At 47.4% G+C, this 15,000-nt stretch overlaps 1 protein-coding gene across 1 annotated transcript in view; it reads right to left on the bottom strand.

The window, feature by feature from the left end:
* The window catches only part of dcc (DCC netrin 1 receptor), a 216,218-nt gene that overhangs the window by 98,805 nt on the left and 102,413 nt on the right, over positions 1–15,000 (bottom strand). The window contains 2 exon segments of the mRNA XM_048259294.1: positions 808–928; positions 1,644–1,798. Of these exon segments, the coding sequence (XP_048115251.1) occupies positions 808–928; positions 1,644–1,798 (276 nt within the window).

Raw genomic sequence — 15,000 nt, forward strand, 5'->3', positions numbered from 1 at the left:
TGTGTGTGTGTGTACACATGGGTGTGTGAGTGTGTATGTCATTAGACAGTGTGTGTGTGTGTGTTTGTGTGTGTGTGTGTGTGTGTGTGTGTGTGTGTGTCTGTGTGTGTGTGTACACATGGGTGTGTGAGTGTACAGTATATGTCATTAGACAGTGTGTGTGTGTGTTTGTATGTGTGTGTGTGTGTGTGTGTGTGTGTGTGGGGATGGGGGGTTAAACAACCGCAACGCAACCTGACGTTGAAATGCCCCATCTGGCGTCACTGAACTTCCACTACTGCGACATCTGGTGCTGCATAACCCAGACCCGCGTCACTGAACTCCTCCAGCCGCTTGCGCTCACGGCCACAGCTGCCTGGATTTGACCTTTGCCCCCAGCGGCCAGCTGCCAGGCTCAGGGTGGCTCACTGTTGAGCAGTGAGAGAGAGCGGAGAGAAGAGGAGCTGGGGCATAGGATGGCGCTCACATGGCATCGGCCAGAGCTCGCCATGCTAGTGAAAGTAGCAGGATGGCACACTGGTAGTAGCAGGATGGCACACTGGTAGTAGCAGGATGGCACACTGGTAGGCCCAGTGCTGGCAGTGGCGAACAGTGAAGGTTAAATGGTTAAAAGATGCCGCAGAGATGGCACAGTAAAGTTGGCCCAGTCGGCACAAAGGGAGAGGGGCAGTGATGGAGGAGAGGGTGGCACAGGTGATGGGTGGGGTGCTCGTGCAAGTGGCACAGCTGGCACGACCGGCACGGCGGTGTGGTGGCGGTGGCGGCGGCGATGATGAGCCATGAGGTTTCTCGGTGGCCGGAACTTACCGGGCTCCTGAAGGATGAGCTGGGCGGTGGCCTGGGCGTTGCCCGCCTCGTTCTCCGCCACGCACTGGTAGTAGCCCTCGTCTGACCTCACCAGGCCCAGGATCTGGAGGTTACTGCCCTCCTGCGCGGGGCAAATACTCACCATCAGTAAAGAATAGAGGGAGGTGGGATATAGAGACTTGGAGCATGTATGCAGTGTGTCCTGTATTTTGCATTGTGTACAATGTATACCGTGGATCATTCTTGTTCAAATGTGGGTTACAGCTTAAACTTAAACTTAATCTAAAAAGGAGCAAAGAGATGCAGCTCAGTAATCCTCTTAAGAATGACCGGATGACAAGCAGTGGTACAGACAAGCACTAGCATGGTGACCAGGTAAGGTAAGCTCTGGAGATATATACGAGTGTGAAAGAGATTTACTGTAGTGGCAGATGTAGGCCTCCATAAAAATACACATAAACGCATTTGCATGAGTCAGAAAAGCGCAGCTTGCCTGACAACTCTCCTGTGTCTGCCAAAATGCACTTTCATTCTTCTGTTCGTACATTACAATGCTCTAAGGCACAAATAAAGCATTAGTGCACAGGCTCTAATGACTTAGCACATCAGCTCCTTAGTGTTCACCACACAATATGTACTCATCTCCATTTAAATGCTATTTAAATCACATTTCCAATCTTAATGCCGATCAAATAGCACAGTCATTTATGGTCAGTGTAGTAATCCTTTTATATATGTGTGTGTGTGAGTGTGTGAGTGTGTGTGTGTGTGAGTGTGTGTGTGTGTGTGTGTGAGTGTGTGTGTGTGTGTGTGTGTGTGTGTGTATCAACACTCACCACGATCTGGAAGTAGTCGCTGGGGATGACGACCTCTCCGTTCTTTACCCAGTGCACCTTGGGCTGTGGGTTCCCTGTCACGGCACATTCCATCTCGATGTCCGTGCTCTCGTAAGCGTACATGTTCGCTGGGTAGTTTAGGAACTGCGGAGGCACTGTACAGACAAGCGGAGACAAAGAGGACATGTCAGCGACGTGTGTCACGTGTGTGTGTGTGTGTGTGTGTGTGTGTGTGTGTGTGTGTGTGTGTGTGTGTGTGTGTGTGTGTGTGGATAGAAAGACCTACCCCCCTCACATGTGCTCTCCCCACATGTGTGTATGTATGTGTGTGTGCAAGATAGCAGACCCACCACCCTCACGTGTGTATGTGTGTGCATGTGTGTGTGTGTGTGTGTGTGTGTATATGCGTGTGTGTTTGTGTGTGTGTGTGTGCATATGTATGTGCATGTGCAGGTTATCAAAACCCACCACCCTTTGCAGAGATGGCAAACACAGCCGAGACGTGCTGAGCACGATCTCCTTCAGCTGAAGAGGCAGCGTTGTGCAAATAAAGGGAGAAGGACAAAGCTGCCATGTCTCAAAATGCCACCTGGACATTCCTGACAAGCAAACACACACGGTGGACAAATCAGGCCCAAACACCGGGTGACCTACTGTGGGCCCTGCAAGCCATTCTGTCCCCATGGACATAACAGGACCTTTGTAATTGTACACACAAACCTGTACCCTCTCTCTCTCTCTCTCTCTGTGTATGGCTGTGTGTGTGTGTGTGTTTGGTATAAGGGTGGCAAGGGGTAAGTGTGTAGACTTAATCCAGAGTGTTTTCATAGTCTGAAATTGCAATATTGGATAAATAATGGAAAATGAAAAACTTGTATGATGTCCACTGATCCCAGCTGATGCGCTTCTCGTGATTCAGACTGACTATTTTTAAAAATCCAGAAAAGGGCTTGCATGTCTGTGTGTGTGTGTGTGTGTGTGTGTGTGTGTGTGTGTGTGTGTGTGTGTGTGTGTGTATTTGTGCCTATATACATGCACATGAGAGACACATCACACAGAGAGATAAACACTATGAGCAAGAACGACCGTGAGAGAGCGTGCGGTGCGCACATGACTCTGCATGCGCCTGTTTCTTAGCAGCAACGGGCAAGTGGGACGGAAACTCCTCGTGCGTCGGAAAGCGAGGCAAAACGAAACAAAAAAATGCCACTGTCACTCAGCTCAGCGGTGGAACAAGTAAACAGCCAGTAAAGATGTTACATGGGAAGGCGGATAAAGGCCGTTGAGTGACAGATAGTCACGGCAGATATGCAAACATCCACGCGCACAGCTACGGAGGGAGGGGACTCAACAGATGAGAGCCATCTGTTCGCCGGAGAGAAGGTTTTTTTATTATTCATCCCCTTTCAGCGTGACATGACAGCACCAGAGGAGACAGGGAGTCCTAGTGAGACAGACAAAGACAGAGACAGAGGGAGAGAGAGGGAGAGAGAGTGAAGTTGACAAAATCATACAGAGAGTAAACAAGAGAGAGTGAGAGGTCTAGAAGAGAGAGAAAGAGGCTGAGGGCAGAAGAAAAGGAACAGTCATGCCGGAGACAGACTGACAAAGCCAGATAGCAAGTCAGGGGGGAGATGGAGGGAATGGATGAAAAGTGGCCTGAAAGCTGGAGAAAGAGAGAGAGAGAGAAATGGAGTGAGAGGGAAAGTGAGGAAGAGAGAGAGAGAGAGATGGAGTGAGTGGGAGAGTGAGGAAGAGAGAGAGAGTGATGGAGGGTGAGGAAGAGAAAGTGAAAGAGTGGGAAAAACAGAGACTAAAAGAGAGCAAGAGAGAGAGAGAGAGAGAGAGAGAGAGAGATGCCCAGAGCGCTGGCGTGTAGAATAGCATGACAGGGAGCCCATCACTCACATTAAGTCTGCGCCAGCCTGCCAGTCTCCAACTGACTCAATGGCAGGTAGGTGCCCCCACCACAACATCTCCTCCCTCCCCCACTCCTCCTTCTGTCTCTCTTTTCTCTCACTTTCTCATTCTCTCATTCTTCTACTCTATCTAGCTTTGTGTCTCTCTTTTTCAGTCACACATGAATACATGGTGCTTCCACGCTCCTGAAGCACCATGTGTTAATTGGCTGAGACTGTTGATGGGATTGTTTCAGTCCCAGCCACTACGCTTATGTCCCATCTACAGAGCCAGGGCTGTGTACAAACACCTGAGGCTTTATTGAACAGCAGAGTGGACTCTGAGTGGACAGCTAGGACCAGGAAGGACAATTCGCTGAATTTGACAAAAAGTCTATAGGATGAGAATCACAGGCTGCATCTTTAATCTCTCTGCCTCTCTTCCTGTCTTCCCCACCCTGCTCCCTACCTCCCTCTCTCTCTCCCTACCTCCCTCTCTCGCTCCCTACCTCCCTCTCTCTCTCCCTACCTCCCTCTCTCTCTCCCTACCTCCCTCTCTCGCTCCCTACCTCCCTCTCTCTCTCCTACCTCCCTCTCTCTCTCCCTTGCCCCCCCTCTCTTTCCCTCACCCCCCCTCTCTCTCTTTCTCACTCGTGTCATATACTGCTGACACGTTCGCACTGCAGTGGAATGGAGGGTTGGCGTGAAGCCACACAACCTTTCATGATGAAAAAGGGAAACAGGTGAATCAGAAGATGAAATAAATCCACCTGCCGGGTGCGAGGCCATTGTGCATCTCGGAGAGACAGCTGCTAAGAGGGGTGGGGGTGGGGGGGGGGGGTGGAGCTTGGAATGTTCTAGCAGCAACTGCCAGTACAAAGACTGAAGCTTTTCTCTTAAGGACGCACAGACACATGCATACACAGGAAAACAAACAAATGCACATCTGCCTGAGGAGAAACTGATGTGTGCCAAAAACATGGCGGTCATTAAATACACACATCTGGATATCGCAGTCTCGGTGTCTTCTTTCCCCTTTGTCTAGCTCTCACAACTGTTTTCATAGCGCCTCTTTATCTTCTCTCTCTCTCTCTCTCTCTCTTTCCTCTGTCTCTCTCTTCTAGTAACTTACTAGTGAACTCTGATTTCAAGTTTTGGCCCCATTTCCACAGGCAGCACCGCCACCCAGCAGGTTGTAATGAACTCCAGAGTGGCATCCACAGGCACGCAGCAGGTTGTAATACCCCACGCATCAATATATCATTAGCTATGGTGTTACTTTATCAGTGGTGTATTGCACTAATTAAGCCATAATGATTTCCTTTAAACTGTACACCCAGCATTTTCACTCAAGGCTATGCACTAAACTGCCAATTACTGATGACTGTAATGAGGGTTACAATGCAAAGACCTAAAAATTCAGATGTTTTTCATGTATGTCCTATGTTGTATGTGTTGAATCTATATGCTCTATGCCATTTGTCACACTAATCTGCTATCTATAAACAATGTGTACTTCCAATGTAATATGAAATTGTATATGAATTATTATTATTATTATAGTTGAAATATGTTTGGATTATTCTCATGCAGAAAAGGATGAAAGGATGACCACTATTTCTTAAAGATAAAAACTGAACAGAAAAGTACTGTAGATGTGTTAGATGCTTCATAAGTGCTAAATTGTGGAGGACAAAAGCTGTTGACCAAGCGTGGCTTAAAAAAAGAGATGATCCCAACCGGTGTCTGCACCAGCCTCTTCTCTTGGCAGGGTTATTAGCATGACAAACCTTTCAGCACAAGCCCTGTGTGTGTGTGTGTGTGTGTGTGTCTGCATACATAACAGTGTGTGTGTATGCATGTATGAGTGGCGATCTTGTACACGGCGGTCATAATGACTTTCCCCTGGCCCATTGAAATGGAAATGTGTGCATCCGTCATTAGAATAAACATCTGGCGTGTGGGCTCCGTGGTGTGGGCTGCGCCATGCTAATACTGGCTCCCTGAGGAGGGGGTCTCCGGGGGCCCATTTATGCTGAGGTAGGGTGGGTCTGGGGTACCGGGGTACCGGGGTGGGAGTTGTGGGCAGTGGTGGTGGTGGTGGTGGTGGAGGGGATCAGTCCACCTCATGCTAGCCAGCCATCCAATCCCCCAGCCACTCGTCTGAGAGAGGCCACTTGGCTGCAATGAGTCCAACCAGAGTGAGTCTGTGTGCACATGGGTGGGTGTGTGTGTGTGTGTGTGTGTGTGTGTGTGTGTGTGTGTGTACAGCACGTCTGTATGACAGGCAACGCGGGCCGCAAACACAGCCCCACTTATCTCTGTGTGGATAGGGACTTGTTTTTATAACAATGCCGGGCCCCCGATTTCTGTCTCCCCGATTTGTATTGCCAAGCGCGGATGCATTATTAATGAGTGGCTGAGCGGACTGGCTGGCAGGTAGCGTGCTGAGCCACGCCGCCAATGCGCTGTGCTGCGCTGGGCTGGCTGATCTGAGCTGGGGGGATTAGGGATTATAATGACAACATCCATTCAGGCCTCATTACAGCCCGGAGTGGACGCTACAAACAGCTACTAGAGAGCGTTCGTTAAAAACGCTCTTTTTCTCCCCCTTACACTTTTCTTTTTACTCCTCATGATTGTGCTTTTTAATGAATATGCAAATAGTCTGGCCCACTTATGCATAATCCCACCGAATCAGAAAAACATATACTACTATCTATACAGTAAATGTTATCATTTTTATTCCAATAATGCATTTCGCATGACACAGCAACAACCAAGGACACCATACTAATCCTGTCAATCAGTATTTTTTTCCAGGCAATTAAAAGGCTTATATCTGCAGATCCACTTATCACACCATTGCATTTCCAATGTGGGGAATATATCATCTCTCCTGTACTACAGTAATCCCTGCTTCACCCACTACTCTCTTCATCCCTCTCTCCCTCTATCTCTCTGTTTCATCCCTCTCTCTTAAGACCTACGTAAATGGCACAAAGTATCCAGTGTAATGGCCGACATGTAAAAATGGATTGCGGGATGCGCTAATCCAGTCTGACATGTGTAACTGACCGTAAAACACGGATGTGATCCCGCCGTTACTGTAGGCCCCCTCGGGCCAATGACCTCACAGCTGAACTTTTGACAGGTCCGTAAAAGGTCCATAAAAGGTCCTTGCGCTGGCCGTGACCCCCCACACTGCTGTCGTGCCACTATCTCCATGTGGGATCGGAGGTCATTCAAATAGCAAAGACCAGCAGACTAAACAGTGAAATGATAAAAACAAATATAGCAAAATGATAAAAAAGATAGATAGATAGATAGATAGATAGATAGATAGATAGATAGATTATTTTATGGAAATTCAAGAAGGGAGGAGAGTTTGGAGTTGTAGAATTAGAGAGAGCTCCCATCAGCCCAATATCACATTCAAAAGTGAGAAGTCATGATGTACAATGTAAGTGATGTTAAAAGCTTGTGACTGAAGGCAATGCAGCAATATCTACAGGCTTTTCATGACTGTGAGAAAGCTGACATAATCCAAGCATTTCAGGGGATTTCATGCAAATAAGAGTAAGTGACTGTCAGTTTCCGACGTCGTCGGCACACGTAAGCCCATGTGGGTGGAGAAGACGTGTCTGCTTGGCTAAGGAACAGCAGTTGGGGTTCCATGGTATCAGCTGTTATGTCAATGTGCAATGTTTGATTAGATATGGTTGGGAGCAGGTTTTCAGAACAAAACCAGCAAACAAGCTTTAGCTGTCCCAGGCTAGGCCCAGTGTAGGCCCAATACTGGCCCATAGTAGCACAGTCATGTGCAAAAAGGCTTTGAGCTATTTGTAGGGTCTACAGAGTGTCCGAACAGCTGCAGTCATAGACATCTGCACAGCATGACTTAAACTGCTCTAAATTGATCTCTCACAATAGCCATGTTTGTCTTTTCTGGGGGGTACAGGTTATGAAATGTATTGGCAGGACTACACTATTAGTGCAGGTTGATTTGCATGATCCTTTGATTACAGAAAGCGCAAATCCGGAGCTTAAGCGTAGATTAAGTGAAAGGAGAATTTGTTTTAGTTGGGCTGATTTGGCATGAACTGGGTCATTCGTGGGGCAAGCCGGAGGACTGTCGGGCTGCGTCTGGTGGCTGTCTGCCGCGGTGCGGATCATGGGTGCCGGGCCAGGCCGCCGGGGGTCCGGGGGGGCCAGACAGTGATGTGTGACGGGCCGTTGCTCTCTATGCGTCGCGCTGGCTTTCGCCGGAGCTCGTGTCAAAAAGCCGCTGCCGAGAGTCAGCCATCTCGTCACGGCATAAGCTCAGGGCATGTCAAAGCGTCTGCCGCTGACAAAACGAGGCGCCACCTGCCCCGTCATCTTCCATGACAGGGAGATAAGGCCGCCCCAAACAAACACATAAACATTCCAAACAAACAAATATAAATCTAAACGCAAACAGACAAACAAGAAGAAAAAAAAAAACTCCCAACTACTGTGCGAGTAAACTCTTCGCTTTTGTTTTCCTACGTTCATCAGGTCTTTGATTAATCGCTGCGATCAAGCCCGTCCTCAGCAGGGCCGGAAAACCTCATTTGTTTTTGCCAAGGCCCGATATGATCTTTATTGAATCAGGGGAGAGGCGCACGGTCTCCCCCGCTGTGAGCAGGACTGGCAGACAGCTGAATGTTTGCCCACACAGGGAAAACAATTCCCGGGCTTTGCAATTAATCATCATTGACCCCACGCTGTTTATCCGCCGACTGGGTGTATGTATGTGTGTGTGTGTGTGTGTGTGTGTGTGTGTGTGTGTGTGTGCATCGCGCTTGTGTGTGGTGGAGGGGGGAGTGACTAAGTCCGTTCTGACAATTACCGTCGGCTGTCTAATGAGACTGAGACTGAGGCAAGGTACACGGTCTCTCTGCAATTCAGACTACGTGCAAAGCATGCTGGCAGCCGAATCGATGAAAAGCAATCTGTGTCTGAGCTATTTAGGACAGATCCATACCATACATTTAATATTGAGCGCTTTCACATAAGGCAAATATTAGTCTGAGAGAGACAAAACTGCGGGAGTGGGTATGTGTGTGGACACTGAAAGGGACTCAGAGAGAGAGAGAGAGAGAGAGAGAGAGAGAGAGAGAGAGAGAGAGATTTAAAAAAAATGGAGCTGCTGACATTTTCTTTGGCAAATTAATTGGGCTGTTTAAGGGCCTAATGAGCTCCATTGAAGTCATCATTATTGGAAATAACAAACATTCATTACCCAAATCACGGTCAGCTGCCTTCACAGGGCTGCATCTTTTCAGTAATACATGATGGATTCGAGTGGGAGACATCCTCTCTTGAGTGAGTCACGGCTTTATGGCTGCCATTGTTGCATGTGTTTCATACATAAATGCAGCATTTAACGTATAGGGGATAATGTCAACAGCAGAGCATTTGCCATTGGTGGATACAGAATGGCGATACTTCAGATACCTACTTTGCAAAGGGGAAGCTTTTAAGATGTCTGCTGTGACACGCCACATTCCATTAATAAAATAAAACTGTGTTGAACCGCAACCCAGCCACATTAGGAATGGTAATCTCCGTTTAAAATCTCAGCTAGTGTTTAATGAGCAGTGTAATCCTAATCCCTCCCCCAGTGTGTGGGATTTAATTAGACGTTATTCTCAACGATAATGGAAAAAAATGACTGTCTTTTATTGTGTTGCTGGCTTTCACCTTCTTCCACATCTCATTGTGTATATCTTAAACCCCCACGGACCCTCCTGCCGGGTTTTGCCCTCGTATGCGCTAACAGCAGATGAGCTCCTCATGCAAGGCAACTGCATTACATCTCCAGGATTGTACACATGCCTTATCTTGGCACTTTGAGCCTTATCAGGGAGGGACTGCATGGGTGAAATTATTATTTTCCTCATTTTTTCACTCTCTCTCTCTCTCTCTCTCTCTCTCTCTCTCTGTCTTTCTCTCTCCTCCTTTTCTTCCCCTTCCGTTATATCTATTCATCACTTCCTTGGCTCCGGTTCAGGTGGAGAGGAGTGCAGCTCACTGTTAGAGCCGCTGGAAAAAATCACAATAAAGGGTAATGGTGTTAGTGAATGCGCCGCGCTGATAAGGGAGAATTCAGGAACTTTTGGCCTTTGTTTTTCTTCTTTTTTTTTGCACCAAAGCACACTGAGTGCTCTGAGGTTCTTTATTTGTTTGTTTACTCATTTATAACAAACAAACAAAAAAAATCCGTTCCTATTTTATATGACCGTGAAAATGAATCATCACTTGGCATTATGGGGCTGTGACGTCTCACAGAGTGAGGAGAGATTTGACAAGCTGGCTGCATGACTAGCACTAGCAGTGTTTATTTAACTGAATAAGTGATTTGGTTTGGCTGTTTAAAAAATCGAATTTTCAAGAAGGAACTAATGAACTACACTCTGAACTATTGTGTTCATAAGGAATCATACTACAATGGCAGAAGTTGATCCAGCTGAGGGGCCGCCGTGGCCTACTGGTTAGCGCTTCAGACTTGTAACCGGAGGGTTACCGGTTCGAACCCTGACCAGTAGGCACGGCTGAAGTGCCCTTGAGCAAGGCACCTAACCCCTCACTGCTCCCCGAGCGCCGCTGTTGTTGCAGGTAGCTCACTGCGCCGGAATTAGTGTGTGCTTCACCTCACTGTGTGTTCACTGTGTGTTGAGTGTGTTTCACTAATTCACGCATTGGGATAAATGCAGAAACCAAATTTCCCTCACGGGATCAAAAGAGTATATATACTTATATACTATACTTATACTTATACTAATGCTTGGGAGACATATATCAACACAAACCTGTTAGCTTTAAATGAATTGAGAAAGAACAGAGTCTTGATAAGGTCTGTATGCTTGGTATGTATCCTCAGTATTAGTGATATGACTTGGGAGTGTGCATGTTTGCATGAGGGATTATCCCTCCATTCTTGAGAGACACGGTTCAGGCTGCCCTGTTTGCATGATGCCCATCTTGGCTGCCTGATACCCACGCATGGCACACATTCCCCTAACAACACCCAATACCCACCAACCCACTCACATCCACCCATTTCCAAACGACTCATCTCCCCACCAAATGGTCCCCACATCTGACTCCTCATCCTTAAGTGCGGCCGGCTCCACAGCTTCATGGGGGTGAGGAGGGTGAGGAGGCCTCGGGCCAGTGATCAGTCGACTTCAGAGAGGCAACCGCTGCCGCTGCTCCAGGCTGCTCCAGGGCGGAGGCCTGCGGTGGGGCTACTCCGGGGTGAAAAGCAGTGATGCAACCTGCCGAAAGATCCGCAAAAAAAGGGCGGAGGAGCCCGCCACCGCCACCACACACACGTTACTCGCGACAAATTTAGCTCGCCGAGGACAAGGCTCTGGCACGGGCGCCGGCGCTGAATAATGGAGACAAAGACTAATGGTGGCCTAAAATAGCCCTTATCGTTATGTATAGTACCGATCAGTGATGAATTGGGGCTTATCACTGCCAGTAATTGGGGTGTCTGCTTGCAGGCATTCTATACATAATTTTCATTGTGAGGAATGAGAGGAAGAGAGAAAGGGGGAGAGAGGTTAAAAGAGACAGAGAGAGAGAATGACTGTGTGTGTGTGTGTGTGTGTGTGTGTGAGAGAGAGAGAAAGAGAGACAGAGTGAAAGAGAAGGACAGAGAAACAGAAAGTGAGAGAGAGAGAAGGAAACTGCTGAGTTCAGGTAGGGCTGAGTGTAAACAACACAAATCGACCATATTGATCATGTTCCTTTGTAACCTCAATGGCAATGTCTACAGATTAGAACTCATTTACTTCTCAACAACACCGCTGCTGAATCGCCACTCCATTGATATCCCGTCATGCCCAGAAGCCTGAAATCTCTCCAGCTCTCTATTTCTTTTCCCTCGTTTCTCTCTCTCTTACACACATTTCTATCTCTCTCTCTCTCTCTCTCTCTCTCTCTTTCTCTCTCTCTCTGCCCCCTCTCTCTATCAACACGGCATCTTACTTCAGGTGAACAGGTTGCTTTGTTTTAATATTGCATCAGACAGGCGCATGTATTTTTCAGTATTGCTGGGTCATGAAATTCACCAGGCTCTTGGGCTGGCTGAGTTGCTTTGCCACGGGTTACCGATGCCGTGAGGCATCAAAGGGGAATGAAGCAATTACGGGCAAACTACAAGCCCTAATGTGCACTGCGTATACAATGTGTTCTGATTCCAGGGAACAGAATAGCCATCGTTAATAGAGACCCACTGTATTATCGTTCAGGGCAAAAGGTAAAACTGGCCGATGAGCTGAGATGGAGGGAGAGTGTATCCTCTCGAGGGCGAGGCGCTCCGTGAGAACGGTCCACTGAGAGTGGACTTAAGAGGTGTGTCATCTCTCAAGCCCAGCAAACAGGTAGAGGAGAAGCCAACAGTGTGACAGCGCATTAATGAGGAGTGCGCCCTGACATATCAATAGCCCCAGCAGCTGACATCAGCGCTGACCAAGAGTGAGGCACTCAAGTCTGCATCGTTATAGGAACGAGTGTGTGGAGCAGCAACTCAACATCGCACGGCCACTTCTCCAAGGTACTCACTATCTCCACAGGCATCACTGAAATCTGTGCAAGGACTGAATCTCGAGTTACTCAAACAATACACAAAGTAGCCTTTGTTGTATCTTTCTTGTGTATTGCTGTAGACTTCCTAATAGTCCTTCAGGGATATTGTGCATGACTATGTAAACAAACACATTACTCAGTGCCAATCTATGCTACAGAGCACAAGTGATTTCTGCTCTGTTAATTTGGGGACTCTGACAGCATGCCTCCGACGGTTTACTCTCTTATATTAAAACTCTGCTCTCATATTTATTTTCTAACTAGATCTATTTACTTTAACGAGCCATTAATATAAACTTGCCTAATGGGAGTCTCGGCAGAATTAAACAGCCTTATTACTCCTTGCGACAAACAAGCATAGCGACGCTCCTATATGTTTTACTGAGCAAGATGCCAGCAGAAGCGAGAAGCACAATAATAATAATAATAAAAAAACAGACCCAATACACCAACCAAATCACGACCATAAGTGTTTCTCGCACACCATCTGGCGCAGTCTATCTCTCACAAAGAGCGTAGAGGGGAAACCGCAGGTCCATCTGTGTCCAATTCCATGCACACTCTACTCTCTTCACAGAAAAGAAGAAAAAACACAGAAACAGAGAGAGAGAGAGAGAGAAAGAGAGAGAAAACCTATTACTGTCATAGCATCCATCTTCCCACTAGGCCTATCTGTATTATGGCATGGCCCAATAAGGGAAGTGTCAAACGTATCTTACTGGCGCCCAAAGCTTCCCTTCCAACTTTTAAATCCCTCGAGGTTAGCGCAAGCCAAAATAAGCCCAAATGGGCAAAGAGAACAGATGACGAGAGAGCGATTATATTTATGTATGCTTGCTAATGGACTTACATAATCTGCTACCACAACATGAAATGAAGAAATCCCTTCATGGAGAGGGTGGGTCTGTATATCGAGAGCTGTTTGGAGAGGTAGCAGGAGATGGAAGTTGTGTCAGGGCGGCCTCCATTTCAAAGCCTCTACAGGTTTCCTGTTGATAGCCAGGGGATAACTGTAGCGATGAGCTTCAGCGTGGATCGATGTTGACTGATAGGCCACAGTTTGGACATCATAAACAGCGGCTTTCCCCTGCTCTCTAATCTCTGAGAGAAGTGGGCTCAGTGGGGTGAGAGAGGAGAGGGCAGAGGAAGGGTGGTGGTGGTGGTGTGTGTGTGTGTGTGTGTGTGTGTGTGTGTGTGTGTGTGTGTGTGTGTGTGTGTGTGTGTGTGTGTGTGTGTGTGTGTGTGTGTGTGTGTGTGTGTGTGTGTGTGTGTGTGTGTGTGTGTGTGTGTGTGTGTGTGTGTGTGTGTGTGTGTGTGTGTGTGTGTGTGTGTGTGTGTGTGTGTGTGTGTGTGTGTGTGTGTGTGTGGGGTGTGTGTGTGTGTGTGTGTGTGTGTGTGTGTGTGTGTGTGTGTGTGTGTGTGTGTGTGTGTGTGTGTGTATGTGTGTGTGTGTGTGTGTGTGTGTGTGTGTGTGTGTGTGTGTGTGAAAGTGGGTGTGGGAAAGGGTGTGTGTGTGTGTGTGTGTGTGTGTGTGTGTGTGTGTGTGTGTGTGTGTATGTGTGTGTGTGTGTGTGTGTGTGTGTGTGTGTATGTGTGTGTGTGTGTGTGTGTGTGTGTGTGTGTGAAAGGGGTGTGTGTGTGTGTGTGTGTGTGTGTGTGTGTGTGTGTGTGTGTGTGTGTGTGTGAAAAGTGTGTGTGTGGTGTGTGTGTGTGTGTGTGTGTGTGTGTGTGTGTGTGTGTGTGTGTGTGTGTGTGTGTGTGTGTGAAGGGGTGTGTGGTGTGTGTGTGTGTGTGTGTGTGTGTGTGTGTGTGTGTGTGTGTGTGTGTGTGTGTGTGAAAGGGGGTGGCTCAGGGTAGAACACACTTAGCCCCCATCAGGGCAGTGTGGATAAAAGCTGACACACCAGACCCCGATCACGCAACGCGCCCGCGGCTTCATTTCTATCTCCAGCAGGGTGGAAATGGGCATTTTCTGTGCCTCTGATCGTAGGCAAGAGAGCTCATGTAGTCCGAAGACACGGATTTAATACTCCTGCTGCTGCACTTGACCATTACTGGTAACAAATAAAACCCCACTGCAGTTGATCCACAGGTGCTGAGCTATGGCAGTCCACTGCCCCTGACTGAACACTTAGGACAAAGCCAAATGTAGAATAATTATGTGACATTAGAGTTATTATTCAGACAGTATGTGGCAAATTAAGTGAAGGGTTTAATATATAAGATGCAGCTTTGGTATTGTAATTCCTGACAAAATGTTAACTGACAATTTTCACAATATTTAATTAAGTTAATACCATTTCTGGTAAATGTCCATAACTACTTGTGAATAGGCTTCATCAGCTTAAAGACTTCTCTCCCTTTGAGGTAAAGTTCAGAGTCGGATAACCTAAGCTCTTTTCCTGAACAATGTCTGCGTTAGCAATATTAGCATTTTCATTAACTGGCACTCTCACCATCTTGTGCTTCAGGAATAGTTTCTCCACTTTCTCTCAATAGCGAATCATTTCAGCATGCAAATACAATTCTTGTTCAAACCACTGGTCTGTGTGCACACACAACATGGAATGAGCATCAACACACACAACACACACACACACACACACACACACACACACACACACTGTGTTTGTTGTTGGAAAGAAAAGCAGAGTGCATCCACTGTAATATATGCCGGGTATCCTGCGGATACAGTGTAATTGGATTAATTGAAATAAAAGGCTTTTGGTGGAAGCCCCCTGTGCTGCGTAACTAACGAGATTGAGGGTGATTATTTGAAGAGGAACAGGATCTCCGACGCGTGCATGTGGAGATTAGGGAGAACGGGATGACGGGTC

The sequence above is a fragment of the Alosa alosa genome, chromosome 12 (assembly GCF_017589495.1).
Source record: "Alosa alosa isolate M-15738 ecotype Scorff River chromosome 12, AALO_Geno_1.1, whole genome shotgun sequence".
In the NCBI taxonomy this organism is placed as follows: Eukaryota; Metazoa; Chordata; class Actinopteri; order Clupeiformes; family Clupeidae; genus Alosa; species Alosa alosa.